The sequence below is a fragment of the Onychomys torridus genome, chromosome 5, assembly GCF_903995425.1.
Source record: "Onychomys torridus chromosome 5, mOncTor1.1, whole genome shotgun sequence".
Lineage (NCBI taxonomy): Eukaryota > Metazoa > Chordata > Mammalia > Rodentia > Cricetidae > Onychomys > Onychomys torridus.
Genome location: NC_050447.1, coordinates 50,439,975 through 50,459,061, shown reverse-complemented (window position 1 = coordinate 50,459,061; position 19,087 = coordinate 50,439,975). Strand labels below are relative to the sequence as shown.

Below are 19,087 nucleotides of genomic sequence, written 5' to 3'. Positions count from 1 at the left end.
TTAAAGCCATTCAGAAAGTTTGCGGGAGGGTGTTTGTTTTGTCTCTATATGTAGCTCGGGCTGTCCTGGAATTCTCTATGTAGACCAAGTTGGCCTGGAACTCACAGAAATCCACCAGTCTCTGCTTCCTGAGTGCTGGGATTAAAGGCCTGTGCCAGCACACCTAGCCTAGAAAAGTTTATTCACAGCCACTCGGGCCACCGTTGCACTAGCTGGCACGTGAGGCATGCCAGTCCACAGCTGAGTAGGAGTTTTGGTCCTGGTCCTTCCCAGCATCCTTAGTAGCAACTTCTGGCACCCAGGACCTAACTGGCAGGGAGAAGACACTTCTGAGCCCTAGCTTCATTTCTCCAAGTCCTGCAACCAGAGCATAAAATGCCTTCAGCAATAAGGTCTTACCATTTGGTTCTGAAGAACAACCAGCATTTGTGGTAATAGCTGTTATCTTTCGGGGGCCTCTAAGGCCTCTGTAGCCAACAACCACTAGGGAGGTAATCCATCACTGACACTGGGTTCTCAATCAACAACTTTAAGGGCTAGGCATGGTGGTATACATCTTTACGTGGGAGGCAGAGGCAGGAGGATCTCTGTGAGTTAAGGATGTCCTGGTATACATAACAAGTTCCAGACCAGCTAGAGCTATATAGTGAGAACCTGCCCCCGACAAAACAAAACAAACAACAAACAAAAACAAAAACAAAACAAAAACCACAAACCATCCACACACAAAACCCAGAAAAATAAAAACAGAAACAAAAAAAAACCATGGTTTCAGGCAGCACCTGTTTCCCTTCTGACAAGATACCCCCCTCCCATTTACTCCCTAACATTTACAGACCCAGATTATTGCAGGCTTGTCCTAATCACCTTGGTGGGCAGTGTCTGCACTTTACCCAGCCGTAGAGCTCCCAAGAATGTCACGGCTGAACCTGGCTCTCGAACCCTTTTGAACTGATTTCCCATACTTGCTCCTTCCGGTGCATCCATACATCTCACATGGGTTTCCAAATCTGCAAAACACTCAATGATTAGTGGGGTTGCAAAGATAACCCTGGCAAAGCACTCTGAAAGCCCATTGCAAGTGCCAGGTCATCACAGAAGTTCACAGCTTATAAAACAGTAAGGTCAAAGGTGAGCAAGGTCTAACACAGAATGGGAAGATTCCACTGGTTAGAATCAATCGCTTCCTCCATAGATGAAGGTTGGGTACAATTGTGTGGATAGGCGGCACTACATTAGCTCTCCACAGTCCTCAATCTCTGAGCCCTCCCGCTTCCATATGCTGAAGCTCCCCGGTGCAGCCTTCCTGTATCTCTCCACCCTTGATGAACCCGGTGGGGCTGGCTCAAGTTGCTCAGCCCTTCCCAGGGCCGAGTGGCCCCACCCATGCCTTGCTCTCCCCTGCTCCTGGCTCCCTGGGTCTAAGAGCCTCTGCATCCACACCTGGCTACCGGAGGAGGTCATGGCTGGGTAGACAGTCTTGACTCTTATTGTAACTTTTTGCAGGAGGGACATGTACCCTGCTTAGTCAGGGGATAGAAGACCCACCCCTGGGACAGGCTTGCTCTTCTACACCTGTATGATTTTATCACGATGCCTTTTGTAAACTGCTCCTCCTGCCTTCTAGCAGATCCTTAGTACAGAATTTGTCTTTCTGTCATTTTCTTCCCCTTAGAACTCAGGCTAATCTGGACTCATTTGCTCCAAGTAACCCAGATAGATCTCTTCCTCTAATTTGCTTCTCTCTTATCTCCTCTCGGCCACTCTCCCACTTCACTAACACTCCACCATGCTAGCCTAAGACACTTCCCTTCTTCATAAAGAAGGCACTTCCTACCCCACCAAGGGGCCAGCAAAGACAGCAAAGCTCCAAGCCAGAATCAAAGTCCCTGCTGAGTCCAGCTCTTCCTTAAGCACCAGTGAACACTGTCCTCTCAGGCCATTTGTCCTGGGTACCATACCCTGCTTCCCTCATATCTAGTTCCCTAAATAGCACCTAACTCTATTCTCTGCTGTCCTCCAGCCCCTGACATCCACGAGGACCCCCATGCCGATGGCCAAGGGTCTTAGTTAGGGTTCTATTGCTGTGATAAAACACCATGACCAAAAGCAAGCTGGGGAGGAAAGGGTTTATTCGGCTTGAGATGCCAAGGCAGGAACTCAAACCGGGCAGGAATTTGGAGGCAGGAGCTGATACAGAGACCGTGGAGGGGTGCTGCTTACTGGCTTTCTCCTTGTAGCTTGCTCAGCCTGCTTGCTTATAAAACCCAGGACCACCAGCCCAGGGGTGGCCCCACCCACAATGAAATTGCCCTTCCCCACATCTATTGCTAATTAAGAAAATGCCCATAGCCTGCTGGTGGTGGCAGCGCACACCTTTAATCCCAGCACTCCAAAGGCAGAGGCAGGTGGATCTCTGTGAGTTTGCGGCCAGCCTGATGTATAGAACGAGTTCCAGGACAGCCAGGGCTACATAGAGAGACGTGTCTCAAAATGAGGAGGGAGGGAGGGGGAGAGGGAGGGGGGGGGGGAGGAATTGCTCTATGCCCTACAGGCTTGCCTGCCTTCAGCCCAGTGCTTGCGGAGGCGTTTTCTCTACTGAGGCTCCCTCCTCAGATGACTGTAGCTTGTGTCTGGTCGACACAAAACTATCTTTAATGTCTCGTATGAGCCGGCCCATCAGGGACGGATTCTTACTGCCCTCTGCACTATATCCAAAAGCCACATTACCACATGCCACATGGGATGGAAAGCCGAGTCAAATTCCCTCTTCAGATGCTCTACCCTTTTCTTTGTTGTTGTTAGTTTTTTGGTTTGGGGATTTTTGTTTGGTTGGGTTTTTTGTTTTTGTTTTTTGGGTTTGGTTGTTTTTTTTTTTTGTTTTGTTTTGTTTTTTTTGTTTTTTCAAGTCAGGGTTTCTCTGTGTAGCCCTTGCTTTCCTGGAACTCACTCTGTAGCCCAGGCTGACCTCAAACTCACAGAGATCCGCCTGCCTCTGCCTCCAGGTGCAAGATTAAAGGTGTGCGCCCCCAACGCCCGGCCATGCTCTACCCCTCAGCAGACACCTTCAGCTGTCTGTCCCGTCACCATCTCAGGGACAACACCGCTCTTCTCCCAGAACTCATCCTTGGTCTCGTTGTATCCTGCCAGCTGGCTAGGCTATGCTGTGTGGCTAAAATTCCTCCGGGAGTGGAGGGGGGGAGACATAAACCATGTCTCCCCCCACTCGCTAAGGGTCCCTTTGACAAACTAAGGTACAATTCCATCAAAGCTCACTCTGGGGAACCAATGAGTTTATTTGTCTTACTGATGATGGTGCAGTGGGTGAGGGGTGACAGGCAGGAGAGCGGGTGAACTTAAAACAGCCATACTGGAACATAGATGATGACCCCTGACCTCCACCCCGCCTGTGGATGTATAGGGGAGGCCCCTCCCCTAGTCTTCCCACCTATATACTCCAGCCCCTCTCCAAGAGGTGAAGCTGCACACAGATTTGGCTGAATTGCGTACAACTGGTGGGAAGGAGTGGCTGGGTACTCTGGGGAAGGCCCCATGATCTTTGGGAAGAAGGTCACGTGTCACTCCTAAAGATGGTGGAAGTTTGGTTTAGAAGACAGTCCTTTACAACTGAAGGGCTGTGGGGAAGGAAGCAGGTCATGGCTACACACAATGTGGGTGTGTCCAGGATCACCTATTGTGTATATAAAAGAGCCATGGTGGCTAATTTTATGGTTTGTAATTTTTTTGAGACAATGTTTTAATTATCCCAGGTTGGCCTCCAAATTGCTATATAGCTGAGGATGACCTTGAACTCTTAACCCTCCTGTCTCCACCTCCTAAGTGCTGGGATTACAGATGTGTACCAACACACCTTGTTTATCCAGTGCTGGGGATGGCATGCTAGGCAAGACCTCTAACCTAAACTGGTCTACGTATTTGGCCACAATTAAAAAAACAAACAAATTGAAAGAATTCTTTGTGATACCTAGAGAGGACATGAAATTCACTCCAAGGTGTCTATGTAGGTGTGTTGGAACAAGCCATGTCTGTTTATTTGCTCCTTGTCTGAGGCTGCTGGCATTTCCTGCAACATCCCCTCCCCCCCATCCCAACACACACCAATAGCGTTTGCTCACGGGCCCCTTACAGGGAGTATAGCTCATACCTGTTCTAAAGGTCATGTTGGGCTATGGTCACCGAGTTCAAACAAAGAAGGGCCTGTAGAGGCCACCCAGTGCAGGGGCCTGATTTGCCAGGGCCAAGTAACAAGGGCCAAAGCCCAGGCAAAGAACACACGGGGGAGTGAGAGGCAGGGGTAGAGTCCTGCAGGCTGATGGCCAGGTACCAACCCAGAACACAGGAGGGATTAAGGACTTCTCTCCTGGCCTGGGCTAAGAAAGGAATTTTCTTCAAGGGAGGGTAAGGAAATTCCAGTCCAGGGTAGTCCCAACGTGTCTCCTTCCCTGCTGCTCACCCTAGCCCCATCTTTCTTCCTCCCCATGTTCTGCCCAGGCCGCACCTCCACTCTGGGTCCTTTCGAACTTCAGCTCCTGAACACAGTGACACCTGGCAGCCTATAGCCACCTGCTTGATGGGCTGACTATGTTCAGCCCTGTGCTGTGTTGTTTTTCACACAGGACCAGAACCCCTGGATGAAATCTGCCTCTCTCCTTGTCTCTCCAGTTGCCCAGGCCAACTGCTCTGGAAAGACGTTGACCTCTGAAAACTTCCCTGGGGACCCGAGTTCAAAGGGACAGGAACAGGGACACAGAATTCCATAAACAGTCTCCTCCCCTTTTAGGTCACTTTCAAAGGTTTTCTGTCCCTGTGCCTGGCCTGGGGAAAAGCCTGTAGGGAAATCACAGCTGCACTTTGGTCCCCTCTGCTGGCCTGGCCAGGCCAAGCTCCAAGGTGCAGCAGATGGATGTGATGTTCAGCCTTGGGTGGATTTCCCTCCCAGCCCAGTATTGAGCCAGACTCCGCTCACATCTCTTTTCCCCAAAGGACCTTCCTTCCTGTGTCTCATACATGTGTATCCTTGACCTAACAATGAACCTCACACACATGACAGACACTATAACATTGATGAACAGAGAAATGGCTTCCCATTGACTCTTAGCGTCAAGGCACACAGCGTTCCAGGATGATGTCAGACACTGGGGTCCTTCAGCCTGTGAGGCGATCTTGGCCTTGGTGCCTGATAACAACATACAAGGATTCCCGTGGGTATAACTGTTCCTTCCAGACTGAAGCATTCTCTTCTTTCTTTAACCGAATGCTTTTATTTTGTAGAGACGGTCTCACTGTGTAGCCCCAGCTGGCCTTGAATTTGCTATGTAGACTAGGCTGGCCTTGAATTCACAGAAATCTACCTGTCCCTCTTCTTTTTTTAAGTTTATTTTTTTAGTTTATTTATTTGTTTGTTTTTTTCCAAGACAGGGTTTCTCTGGGTAGCCCTGGCTGTCCTGGAACTCACTCTGTAGCTCTGACTCAGAGATCTGACTCCTCTGCTTCCTGAGTGCTGGGATTAAAGGCTGCTGGAACTGGAGTTACAGACAGGTGTGAACTACCTTGTGGGTACTGGGAATCAAACCCAGGCTCTCTGCAAGAGTACTTTAACTACTGAGCTCTCTCTCCAGCCCATGGTGCAAGTCTTTAATCCCAGCACTTAAGAGACAGAAGCAGATGGATCTCTGTGAGTTCAAGACCAGCCTGGTCTACATCACAAGTTGAAGGCCACACATGAGTATATAAGACCAAAGCTCCAGAATAAAAACAAGAGTGTTCTGCATGCTAGGCAATCACTCTACCAACTGAACCACATCCACAGCCCCACAGGAGAGTTCCATACCAGCTCAACCTTTTGTGGTTTCAGACACGAAACAGACTCAGGGAAAGTGACAGGCAGAACTCAAGGTGCACACCACCATCTTATCTCCTTCTTATTATTATTTGTTTGTTTGTTTTTCGAGACAGGGTTTCTCTGTGTAGCTTTGTGCCTTTCCTGGAACTCACTCGGTAGCCCAGGCTGGCCTTGAACACAAAGATCCACCAGCCTCTGCCTCCCCAGTGCTGGGATTAAAGGCGTGCACCATCACTGCCCGACTCTTATTTTTAACTATGTGTATGTGTACAGGTGCACATGTGCATACAGCTGCCCACAGCATCTAGAAGCAGTCATTAGATACTGTGGAGCTGAAGTTACAGGCATTTGTGAGCCACCCCATGTGGGTGCTGGGCACTGAACTCAGGTCCTTTGCAAAGGCAGTACATGCTCTTAACCACTGAACTACCTCTACAACCAGAAACATTCTCTTCTGTCAGGGGATGATGATGCAGGCTATATAGTGAGTTCAAAGTCAACAGCTGGAGGATAGTCAACAGTTGACTTTGTCTCAACATGCAAAGATGGGCTGGATAAATGGCTTCCTCGTGCCCAATGTACATCGGCCAAAGGGAAGTCTGCCTGCCTCCGAGTGCTGGGATTAAAGGCATGCGCCACCGCAGCCCAGCCAGGAGATCCATTTCTTCAGCTCCATTTCTTTCTCTCTCTTCTCCCTTCTTAGATGTATTTATTTTGTTTGTGTGGGCATGCACATGCTGTGGCATACTTGTGGAAGTCAGAGAACAACTTACAAGAGTCAGTCCTCTCTCTCTCTCTCTCTCTCTCTCTCTCCCTCCCTCTCTCTCTCCCTTCTTTTCTTTTTTCTTTTGGTTTATTTGAGACAGGGTTTCTCTGTGTAACAGGTTTGGCTGCCCTGGAACTCACTCTGTAGACCAGGCTGGCTTCAAACTCAGATCTGCCTGCCTCTGCCTCCCAAGTGCTGGGATTTAAAGCATGTGCCACCATCACCTGGCCAGTTCTTTCTACTGTGTGGCCTGGCTGTGTTCACTGGCTTTATACTGTGTAATAGTATGATTATAAACAGTAGAACAAGTGAGGTACCCAGGAATCCAGCTCAGTGTCTAACACGGAGGCTCTGTAGAAGCCCTTCACTTTCTCATCGCAAGATGGGCAGGTGCAGATTACTAAGGTGCACGGGTGCCTTCTCCATCCTTGTTGCCAGGTAGTTCAATGAAGGCACCGAGACTGTTGTTCCTCTGGAGCAACCAGACAGCACCTCTGGAGAAGTCTTAGGGGCCATTTTTGTGAAGCAGGATTGCAAGAGAAGGTGAAAATAAGCCGTCCGACGTACAGCAAGGAAATAACAGTGCTATCCCACTGGTTAAATGTCACTCCGATGTGTCAGGCTGTCTACCGTGTTGCTGAAGGCCTGTTCACACTCTCACACTCTTGTGGAGAGAGCCGAACAATCAATTCAGCTTCCAAGACGGCAGCACGCCAACAGCTATCACCATTGCCCCAGGCACATAGCTGCCTGGCTGAGCCTTCCACTTCTAGGAATCTTGCTACAGAAGTACACTCGCACAAAATGCAAGGGCGGCACTGTGCATGGCTTGGAGGGACAGGGGGGACAGTTTGGATAAATTTCAGACAGTCTAGACAAACAAGGAAGTTTTTTGGTGTGGAGCTAAAAATTGTTCAAGAAACACACAAGTGGAAAAAGCAAGATGGAGGAAGAGCAGTTCCCTTTCATTGTTTATGAAAGGTCAGCCAAAGGCTGTTGAAGATTTGGTACCTTCTACACTCCTGGAAACAGAACTGGCGGCCGGGGTATTTCATATCATGTACTCTCGAATCTTCTGAAGTCTGAGCCATTCAAAATCCAGGGATTTTAAGAGGTGGGGGAACTGGGAAGTTGCATCTGTTTCTGTTGGAGAATAAATGGAAAGTTCTGAAAACTGGTGATGGCTATACTAACTGAAGATACTAAATGGCACTTAAAAATGATACTAAACTGTAACTTAAAAACATAAAGGTCAAACGGCAAGATTTTTGCTATGCATATTTTGGCATAATAAAAATGGCATAAAAGCCAGGTGGTGGTGGTGCACGCCTTTAAACCCAGCACTCAGGAGGCAGAGGCAGGCAGATCTCTATGGGTTCGAGGCCAGCCTGGCCTACAGAGTGTGTTCTAGGACAGCCAGGGCTACACAGGGAAACCCTTTATCGAAAAATAAAACAACAACAACAACACATAGAAATGTGTTAATCCATTTCAACTAGGAAAAGTGACAAAATTCTTGCTTGTGTAGAGCCTGGGAAAGAGGACAGCATTTGAAAATGCCCGTCTCGGATGCAGCATATCCACCTGCAGCCCGACACCTCAGGCAAGCTGCATGGTCCCGGACAAGCTGTAGGACCCCAAACAGTGGGAGCAGGAGACTCAAGATTGTGCGAACAAGAGAAGCCAGATTGTGGATACAGAAGACTCCAGGATGCCGGGCTCTGGCACCACCCTGGGCTGCGGATCAGGGGATCCCTCCCGAAGCGCGGTCTAGTGCGTTGTGTGTGCAGCGGAGAGGCTGGATGGACGTCCTTCTCGAGCTCCACTGTTCCAGCAGCAGATGGCTCCACGGTCCCGACTGTCACACGGAAGATCCGGAGGCGCAGCTGCCCGAAGGAGGCCTCCCGCGGTTGCGCAAATCCCACCCATTCACAAGGCGCAAGCGCAGCTTCCACTCCCTGAGCAGACTCCACCCCTCGCTGGCGGCCACGGGCTTAGAGGCACTGGGGGCGGGCTCAGTGTCGGCCGCACATCATTCGATTCTGTCCATTGGCTAAAAAGTGGACCATGGGCTCGGCCCACAGCCTATTGGACGGCACAGGAGCAGCCCGGTCCATGGACCAATCGTATGGCAGCGCGTGAGATTGTGGACACCGGTCGGAGACCGGTGCTGGGCTCTGCAGGTTTGACTCTAGCCTCTCGGCCATGGCCTCGGAGAAGCCTCAGGACCTAGTCGTCACCTGCACCGCACCGGTCAACATCGCGGTTATCAAGTACTGTAAGTGCTGGAGTCAGGGTTACCTCGGCTGGGATCGGGGCGTAGGGCTGGAGGCTGGAGTTATTGCTACTAGAACCAGGAGCCCTTGGGCTGGAGGGCCGGGTTCCAGAGTAGCTGGGATGGAGAACGGGATCATCCAGGCTGGGATGGGGAGTGGGGGTGGTCGGGGCACAGGGCTGAAGAGGTCACCACCGCCGGGATCCATGGGCACAGTGCTGGAGACGGGGGTTACTGCAACCAGGGTTGGGGGGTCGGAGACGGGGCCACAGCGGCCAGGATCGATGGGTAAAGGGCTGTAGATGAGGGTCCCTGCTGCCAGGATTCAGGGTCCCAGGGCTGGAGGGGAAAGGCCCATAGCCCAGATCTATAGAAGTTGGGCCAGAGACGGCTGGGACGGGGGAGGCTCAGGGCTGAAGGGGGCGTCACCACACCCGGGATCCACCGACGCTGGAGATGAGGAGTATTATCATCACGGCGGTGATAGGGGACTCAGGGCTGGAGAGGGTTACACCACTGCAGGTCTGGGATGGTGAAATGAAGGCTTTTCGCTACTAAGGAGGGGCGGGGCTCTCGGTGGCCAGCCTCAGCCTCCCATGCTAGGTACTCCTGGTCTGGCCTCTACTGTCACTCCTGAAGCTTTGCTATTGACGGAGGTGCCGCTGCACTTGCTGCTGTGAGGAGCGGCTTCTTGCTCTTCCCCCTTCCCTGGTGACCCCTGTAAACTAAGGAGGGACTTCAGGGAGCAGCGCCGCTCACTCTAACCTCACACCTGCTCTTCTTCCTTCCATGGTGGTCCTTTTGAGCTGGTCTTGTCAGTGGATCCACACAGCCTGTAGAGTCTTGAGTGTGGCGCATTTCACTCAGCATACTTTTCTGGAAGCTTGTCTGGGTGGATGCAGCGAGGGTTCACTGCCCACTGTTGCTAGGCCCTAGTCCACAGCATTGGCAACCCCAAGGGGCTCTGCTACCAGTGAAGCTGCTACCTACCCACGTTTATGGACAGGTGTTTGTGTGAACTTTCATCCTTGGGAGGGAGAAGGCCCTGGAGAGCCTCTGGAAGAATGAGTGGTAATTGTTTATTCTGCTAAGGAACTGTGGGTTCCTCGGGGTAACATACCATCATGCATTCCCACCGGTGGTACACAGGCCATCTTGATTTCCATGTTCTAGTGCCCATTTCAGTGGAGTGCCTATTTTTAACTTTAGTCTATCTGACAGGTAGGCCAACAGTTCAGTGTGGTTTTAGCCTCCGTTTCCTGATGGCCACTGGTATGGACTATCCTTTCCTTGAGCCGGTTCTATCCCACCCCCATGCCTTTGGTTTTGGTCTTTGTTGTTTTGTTTTTTGAGACAGGGTTTCTCTGTATGGCTCTGTGGCCTGGAGCTCACAGAGATCAGCCTGCCTCTGCCTCCCAAGTGCTGGGATTAAAGGCGTGTGTTGATCTTGTGTTCTGCAGTGTTGCTTAGCAGACTCTTTCCTTCTGAGAACTTTTTTTGCAGGTCTTTGAGATTTTTCTATGTAGACAAACAAGCCTTCTTCCACTAGGAGTAGCCTTCTTTAGTTTCTGCCTTCGGACCTGGTGTCTTGTGTTTCCTTTCTTGCCTAATCACAGTTGGTGAACGACATTGTGTCAGGTAAGAGGATTGGGCTGTTGGCAGTGGACATTCTTGCCTTGGTCCATGAAAGTATCTTTATAGTGTCTAGGCCAGCCTGGGCCACATAACTAGACTCTGTCTTAAAAACAAAAAAGGACCCTCATCTTTCCCAATTTTTTTTTCCTGATAATTCTTCCCTAAAACACAAATGGCTGTGATTTTGTCAAATATCTTTTCTGTTGATAACATCACATGATGTTGGCTGGGTGGTAGAGCACGCCTTTAATCCCAGCAATCAGGAGGCAGAGGCGGGCGGATCTCTGTGAGTTCTAGGACAGCCAGGGCTACACAGAGAAACCCTGTCATGAAAAACAAAACAAAAGATCACATGATCTTGGGTTGGGTCTGTAGCACTTGCCTAGCATGTGTGAGAGACCCTAGGTTCAAGACCCAGAGCCTCAAATGGATGGAACTAGAAAATATCATCCTGAGTGAGGTAACCCAAACCCAGAAGGACAAACATGGTATGTACTCACTCGTAAGTGGATACTAGATATAAAGCAAAGAACAATCAGACTGCAACCCACAGAACCAAGGAGGCCACATAGCAGTGGGGGGACCCTAGGATGATTGTGGCTTATAATAAGTTTTGGTTTTACTCAATCACTGGACAAGCTTCAGTGAAACATTTCACTCTTAGGATAAGAATTTGTACTGTATCAAGCTGATAACAGAAAGAAAAAAAAAAAAAAAGACCCAGAACCTCAAAAACAAAAACAAAACAAACAAGGGGACCCTTGGGAGGAGTTGGAGGGGGGATGGAGGGTGAAAATAATTAAAATACATTGGATACATGTATGCAATTTTCAAAGAATAAATACAGCATTCTTTTCAAATGCATGCTATTTTTCTTCTGCATGTTGCTGTGTGGGATGCTTTGCGGTTGCCTGGTGTTTGGATGTCAATCACGGTCCTGCTGGCTGGGTGTTCCCTCCATCTGTTCATTTTAAGTTCACCCTGCGCTTTTGTTGCAGTTCACAGCCGTTCAGGTTTCCATTTCCTCCTTTGTCTTCTCTGCAGATGTCTTCTTACTCACTTCTGGCTGCTGCTTGAAGCATTTTCATGGCGGCTGCTTTAAAACCTTTGGCAGCAGTCAGCATGGCACCTCTGACACTTCAGAGTTAGTGTCTTCCGTTATTTTCTCAGTTTGAGAACCTCCCTTTTGGTATGGCAAATGGTTTGGGTTGAAAGCTAATGGTTTTCTGTTGTGTTCTGAGACTCAAGTCCTATTAAAACCTTTAGCAGGTGGTTTCATTTCTCTCTGGCAGACAGAGGGGTTCTACCTGCATTGTATGGTGCTTGTTTCTGCTGGGGCTCCATAGGGTTCCTGTGGGAGTCATCAGGCCTCCTCTGGAAACCCCCAGCAAGGCCAGAAGAAGCACCTGTTCAAGCAGCCCTGTAGATGAAGTCCAGGCTGCCAGCTGAGCTGAAAGGGCAACCCGCCACACCTTCAGGGCAGAAAAGATGGCGCTCCTAGCTAGCCAGGCTCCCAGGGCCTTGGGAAGAGGGTGTGGCTGGAGCAAGCTGTGGCAAAAAGTTTGTCTCACTCAGCTGCCCTCTGCCAGTCTCCTTGATGCTATGCTAGGGTTGCTGGCCTGAGACCCGTGGGCAAAAAGAAACCCAGGTGGCTCACCCAAAGCCATGCACCCTAGCCGTGCCTGGAGCCGAGGGCCCTGGGTCTTCCTTCCTCCCTCAGGGACCTCCTGCTGGCTTGTGCAGGACATCTGGGCTTCAGTCTTAGGGGATAGGACATCTGCTCCGCCTTCCTCAAAGCAGCCACATGACTCCAGGAGAGCTGCCTGTGTGCAGATGTCTGTAGATGGTGAAGGATGGCAAGATGGTGAAGGATGGTTTTTTATTAGCTTCTGTTGAAACGTTCTAAATTAACCGAGCATATGTGGATGCTCAACCAAGACGTGATACTACCAGCTAAGTTCTGTGAATGTTGTCGGGTAGTATTTCCTCTGGCTTTCTGGAGAGTTGACTGTGCTTGCTGTAATCAGTGGGGCTTGGCGTACTGGTCAGAGAGGGACCATTCTGATTGGTGCCATCTGAGACATGGGCTCCTCTGGGTGACAAGCAGGTGGAAGAGTAGTCTACTAGCCACATAAGCACGTGATACCTTGCAGATGCCCACACCTGTGTCTGTGGAGTCAAAGAAAGAGGGAGGAAGGATGTGGGCTGGCCTCCAGCTGTGCTCAGGGACCTGAGCTCTGAGTCTGCGGCCAACCTAGGAGGTGTTCCTGAGGTGGGGAGTTGGGGGTTAGGGGACAGCCAGTGCAATGAGAGCAAGGTGGGGGTGGGGGCTGCTACAGAAGGATGGGGGCAGCTGTGTGGAGTGCCATTGGGGTGCCGGGAACTCACTTGCTTGTGTTGTTGTTGCAGGGGGCAAGCGAGATGAAGCACTGATCCTGCCCATCAACTCCTCACTGAGTGTTACACTGCATCAGGACCAGGTGACTGTGCACCGCATAGACACTGAGCTCTCACGGCTAGAATAGGGTGGCTTCTAGGGGAACCATAACTGGCCTGCGTGCTTCTCATTCCTTTTGGACTGCCCAGCCCCCCATTGTCTCCTCATCCTCACACAAATTCCCAATGCCACAGGGCCAGTTTTATACCAGGTTCCTTTACTCAAGAGGGATCAGGTGCCCTTGGTTCTGCTGTGGGTGAGACAGACCCCACATGGTGAAGGCCAGGCCAGTGTGGCCAGCCTGAGGGGCTTGCCGACTTCCCTGCTACCTAGCCAGGTCTGACCTTGGTGGCCCCCTGACCTTCCTGCCCAGGTGGACAGCCATATTAGCTAGAGATAGGAAAGGCCTCCTGGGCAGAAAGGGATGCTTTGCGGGTGTTGGCCCTCAGCACTGGCCCCTGGTCTTCCTTCCCAGTTAAAAACCATCACAACTGCTGCCATCAGCAAGGACTTCACAGAGGACCGCATCTGGCTGAACGGTCACGAGGAGGACGTGGGGCAGCCACGGCTCCAGGCCTGCCTGAGGGAGAGTGAGTTGGGATGGCGGCCATTCCTGCTGTGCCCTTGAGGATGCTGAGTGCCCATAGGAAGCTTCTAGTAGCAGACAGAGAGGGGCTGGGACTGGAGCACCCCAGGAGGAAGTCCGTGTGGGAAGTCTGGGAGTTACTGCCTCACAGATTTCAGCCATACTCTCCCCACTCCCAGCCCCAGGCAGATGAGGTGGCAGGGGTAGATCAGTGGGTCCGTCAGGTGGCAGGACCACTCACCATGGCCTGTCCCTGCCTGCAGTTCGCCGCCTGGCTCGGAAGCGGAGGAGCACAGGAGACGGGGATGCACTTCCCCTCAGCCTCAGCTATAAGGTGCATGTGGCCTCAGAGAACAACTTCCCTACCGCTGCAGGCCTGGCATCCTCAGCAGCGGGCTATGCCTGCCTAGGTGGGTACTCAGAGGGACTGGGAGACCCAGGGTTCCGCTTTGTAGTAGTAGGGGTGGTTCTCTGACTGGTCAGCACCCACGGCTCCCATTGTTGGAGCTTGCTGTAAGCAGGCCCTAAGTTTGCCCTTTCCCAGGATGCATTGACCACAGACCCTCTCTGCTCTCGGGTGAGGGCCCTCCAACTCCCAAGTGACACAGGTGACTGAAGCCACCCGAAGGTAGAAAGTACCTGGAGGTGGGGGCAGGGGACAACGAACAGTTCAGGGGTCTTGGTCCAGCTTCAGGCACAGCTGCACTCTGGCTGTTGGGAACACTCCTTTCCCATCAGTATTATCCCTGCTTTCTTCATTGGGGTCCCTGTTCATGACACCCCCATCCCTGGCACAGGCAGTCCTCATGATGGTGAGCTCAGGCCACCCTTATCCCTTAGCTCCAGGGGTGATAGCTTCCTGGTCCAGCTGGCTCCCGCGTCATCCTGAAGTGGACATGGGGTCACCTTCTGGAGATTGCTAATGAGCAGCTCGCTGGCCTCACTGCCTGCTGGACTGTCTTTCCCCAGAGCCACCATTGTCTTCCTGGAGACACTACTTTCACCTGGCCCCTGCTCCTGGTGGCCTTCTGAATGCCACTCCTTCCTCAGTGTTGCACTTGGGTGCAGCTCCTCCAAGAAACTGCCCAGCCCCGGCCCTGAGGTGGTTGATGAGACTGGCTGCGTTTCCAAACTTAATGCTGAGTGAAGCGATGTGGAGCTGGGTGATGCCAGAGCCCCTGCTCTGTCTCCTCAGAGTCTCATTTCCTGTGCAGTGGGGAGCATCTAGACGAGCTGGACTGTGTGGCACATTAACCCTTACCCTGCCTCCGTGTCCCTTTCCTATGCCTTCAGCCTATACCTTGGCCCGGGTCTATGGGGTTGAGGGGGACCTGTCTGAAGTGGCCCGGCGGGGCTCAGGCAGCGCCTGCCGCAGTCTTTATGGGGGCTTCGTGGAGTGGCAGATGGGAGAACAGGCGGATGGAAAGGACAGCATCGCCCGGCAGATAGCCCCAGAGTGGCACTGGCCCCAACTCCGAGTCCTTATCCTTGTGGTAAGTGGATGGACATGAAGCCAGTGGAGAGAATGGCCGTTTAGCCGGGGCTGGTCTAAGAATGCAAGGACCATATTTATCTGAGATTTACCAGGATCCTAGGCCAGCAGGGGGCTAGACAATAGACCAAGGCTGTTGGTGGTAGGTGGTAGGATCAGGAGTGACTCCCACATGGCAGGGCTGTGCCCCTTCCCATGATGTGGCTAGACCCAGACCCACATCACCCCTCCCTGACCAGGAGCCTGAGGTTGGTTTGGCAGAGGGCAGGGCCAAGTGATAGGGCTGTGCTATGGGTCCCCTGTAGCCCAGGCCCAGTGCCATCTCCCATTCAGGTGAGTGCCGAGAAGAAGCAGATGGGCAGCACTGTGGGCATGCAGACCAGTGTGGAGACCAGTACCCTGCTTAAGGTAGGGCCTGCTGGGGGGGGGGGTGGAGACCAGACCCCTGCTCAAGGTCGGGCCTGCTGGGGGGGGGGGGGTGGAGACCAGACCCCTGCTCAAGGTCGGGCCTGCTCGGGGCGGGTGTGTGTGTGTGTGTGTGTGTGGGTGTGTGTGTGTGTGTGTGGAAACCAGAACCCTGCTCAAGGTAAGTCTCCATTGGGGAGAGTGAAGTGTACTACTCAAGCTAGGGCTCCTCTGGTGGGGGGAGGCTCTGGAGTCTTTGCCCAGACCTACTAGCAGAGAGTGTTGTACCCGCTCGCTCGCTCGCTCACTCACTCACTTTGCAGTTCCGGGCTGAGTCCGTTGTGCCTGAGCGCATGAAGGAGATGACCCGCTGCATCCGAGAGCGGGATTTCCAGACTTTTGCCCAGCTGACCATGAAGGACAGCAACCAGTTTCATGCCACCTGCCTGGACACCTTCCCGCCCATCTCCTACCTCAACGACACCTCCAGGCGCATCATCCAGCTAGTGCACCGCTTTAACACACACCACGGGCAGACAAAGGTGACAGGCATGGGAGAATGCAGTCAAGCAGAGGGTCCAGCTGCAAGGAGCCTGGACGATAGTGGGGATGTGGTATACATGGGCAGGCAAAGGTTATGGAAGTAGGTGGGGCTGTGAGTGGCCTCCAGGATGGGCCTCAAGACCATGGCAGACATGGCACAGACAAGCTCCACCCCACAGTTCTGGTTTGTTCTGTGTTTTGTGTCTTGTCTGATACACACTAGCTGTATGACCCACACAGGTGTGTTTAATTGATACCATACCCTGGTTGGGTTGCATGGGCCCCATTCAACTCTGGGAGACCCACGGTTCCCCCAGCAGGTAGAGGGACGGAGTTCAGGGTGCTGAGTGAACAGCTGGGGTACACTTGGGGTTCCAGGTGGCGTACACATTTGATGCAGGCCCCAATGCTGTGATCTTCACCCTGGATGACACTGTGGCTGAGTTTGCGGCAGCTGTGAGGCACAGCTTTCCCCCCGCAACAAATGGAGACAAGTGAGTGTGTGTTCCTCTTCCCTGCCTGGAGAGGCCCAGAGCATTCTGCTAGGACCAAATGGTGGTTCTACTAAGCCAGGTGATCTCAGGCGCCAACTGTCCGTCTGCAGGGACACAGCCATGGCACACGGCAGCACTGACAGTCTTTCCTGATAGCCACACAGGCTGCAGATGTATCAACAAATACCATATCCCCCTCCTAAGAAGTGACATTTCAGCTAGGTGAGGTGGCCCTCATCTGGAATACCAGTGCTAGGAAGTGAATTCAAAGCCAGCCGGGGCTATAGCATGAGACCCTATATCAAAAAGTTCATTTTTTTTTTTTAAAGGCGAGAAATAATACCTCTGGAAGGTCAGGGGCCCTCCCTCAGCAAAGGTCAACTTGGGTTTTGTTTGTTTGTTTGTTTAAAAACATTTTAGGGGCTAGAGAGATAGCTCAGTGGTTAAGAGCACAGACTGTTTTTCCACAGGATCCAGGTTCAATTTCCAGCACCCACATGGCAACCCACAACTGTCTATATACAAACATATGTGCAGGCAAAACAACAATGCACATAAAATAAAAATAAATTTAAAAAACCCATTTTAGGCTGAGTATTTTGCCTGTGTGAATGTCAGTACACCATGTGTGTGCAGTATCCTTGGAGGCCAGAAGAGGGCGTCAGTCTACTGGAACTGGAGTTAGAGATGGTTGTGAGCTGCCATGTGGGTGCTGGGACCCTAAGCCCTGCCATCTGCAAGAGCAACTAGTGTTCTCAACCACTGAGCCTCCTCTCCAGCCCAGAGCTGAGTTTGATCAGGAAAGGCATCAGGCATTCTGATGGGTGTGTGAAATATCGGATACTCTGAAGCATAGGATTCGAGCAGAGCCCCAGTTTCTTCTTTACCGGTCAGGGTTGAGCCTGTACATGTGGTCCCTGGTCTCTTCATGGCTCAGGTCTGTCTCCCGGGACTGGTCTGACTGCTCTGTACCACTTAGCAAAATCTCTAATTCATAATGCTCTCATCCCTAAAAGAAACCTCCCTCCTAGCAGACCCTGCTCTCCTTCCACCCTTACCATCCACAGGGAGCCTGCCGTGTCTGAAGAGCAGGCCATCTGGGCCTTCCACACACGGCATCCTGACCACACTTCTGCTTTCTTTCCTAGGTTCCTAAAGGGGCTGCCGGTGACGCCTGTTCTTCTCTCTGATGAGTTGAAGGCGGCGCTGGCTATGGAGCCCAGCCCTGGTGCTATCCAGTACATCATTGCCACTCAGGTGAGGCCCAATCAACACATGGCAGGCACCTCCGTATCTGCTGAGGGGTCCAGGCTCCCTCCCTCCACTGTATCTCAGACAGGAAGTAGAAGCCAACATCAGCCATGGTACAGAAGTAGCCACGTGCTGTTTGTTAGGCTCAGCGTCATCAGACACTCATTTCCTCTCGGTGGTCATTTGGGGACAAGTTGAAGTATAGGAGGAAAGTGGGGGCATTTGGGATGAGAAGGCTCGTAACTCGTGACCAGGAGAAACCAGGAAGATAAAAAGTGGTCACTTTTATCACCAGCATAGGTAGGTGTCGGGGTCCCCAAGACTCTGCCCTCAGGGTGTTCCCTACCACAAGCAGGCCAGCATCCCTGTATCTCCTGATCTTGCTCAAAGATGCTCACTCTAAATCCCTGTTTTCTATACCAACCATGTGCTGAGGGCCACAGAGATCTCCAGGATCTGGCCCAGCCAGGGTAAGGGCCACCTAGCAGCTCAGCTGGCTTAGCTTGGACAAGCTGATGTAGCTTTACCAGGAAGGGACACTCCCCTCCCCAATCTAATCCTAGTTTAGAGTCTCTGGTTTGTTAAGTGCCTGGAGCAGTGGGTAGGGCTTCTGCTGTTACTCATGACTAGACACTGATTTTTCTCCCCCAGGTTGGACCAGGGCCTCAAGTCCTAGACAACTCACATGCTCATCTGCTAGGCCCAGATGGCCTACCACAACAGGACCCCTGACCTCTTCCATGTCCGATCCCTCGTGCCATTGGAGAAAGGGTTGCTCACTGGGACTAGGGAGCTGGTGTGCTGGCTGGCCATGCCTGTGGGGTTGCTTAGTAATCATGCTGTACTGGGGAACCATGAGTGGTGATGAGCAACTGTCTAGGCAGCCGGGGGTTGGGGGTCCCCTTTCAAGTGCCTCATATTCCCTGCTGGTTTCTGAAGGGCTTGCTGAAACACTCCGTGGACCTTTCTGTATTTCAGACAGGAGCTCATTAGGGAAGGGGCCTCCCGTTGAAGAGGCTCCTAGGGTCTCGGTAACAAGGCCTTGGAGGATGATGGCTAGCCTCTGCTGAGACTCAGGCTCCTCAACTCAGGCCACACCACGGATGGAATATTTCTTTATAAAGACTAGTGCCCCCTCCTCTTGAGGGCAGAGGCTGTTAAGCCGACAGGGTTGGGTCCGTTGTGGGTGTGGGTGCCTCATGAAGGTGCAGGTAATGGACCTGACAGCCCCGGGAATAAAGTGTGCTGCTGCCTGCCTGCCTGCCTGCCTTGGCTCCGCTTTCTCTTTGTAAACCAGCGTTCTAGGGTCCACGATCAGTGACTGCTCAGGTCCCTACCTG

At 52.0% G+C, this 19,087-nt stretch overlaps 1 protein-coding gene across 1 annotated transcript; it reads left to right on the top strand.

Annotated features, from left to right (window-relative positions):
* Window positions 1–8,749: 8,749 nt before the first annotated feature.
* Window positions 8,750–19,008, top strand: Mvd (mevalonate diphosphate decarboxylase). The gene is made up of 10 exons (XM_036189229.1): window positions 8,750–8,907; window positions 12,949–13,019; window positions 13,452–13,566; window positions 13,826–13,972; window positions 14,856–15,055; window positions 15,388–15,462; window positions 15,783–16,001; window positions 16,381–16,496; window positions 17,645–17,753; window positions 18,399–19,008. The coding sequence occupies exons 1-10, from the start codon at window positions 8,835–8,837 to the stop codon at window positions 18,477–18,479; spliced, it is 1,206 nt and encodes a 401-aa protein (XP_036045122.1). The 5' UTR covers window positions 8,750–8,834; the 3' UTR covers window positions 18,480–19,008.
* The last annotated feature ends 79 nt before the right edge of the window (window positions 19,009–19,087 follow it).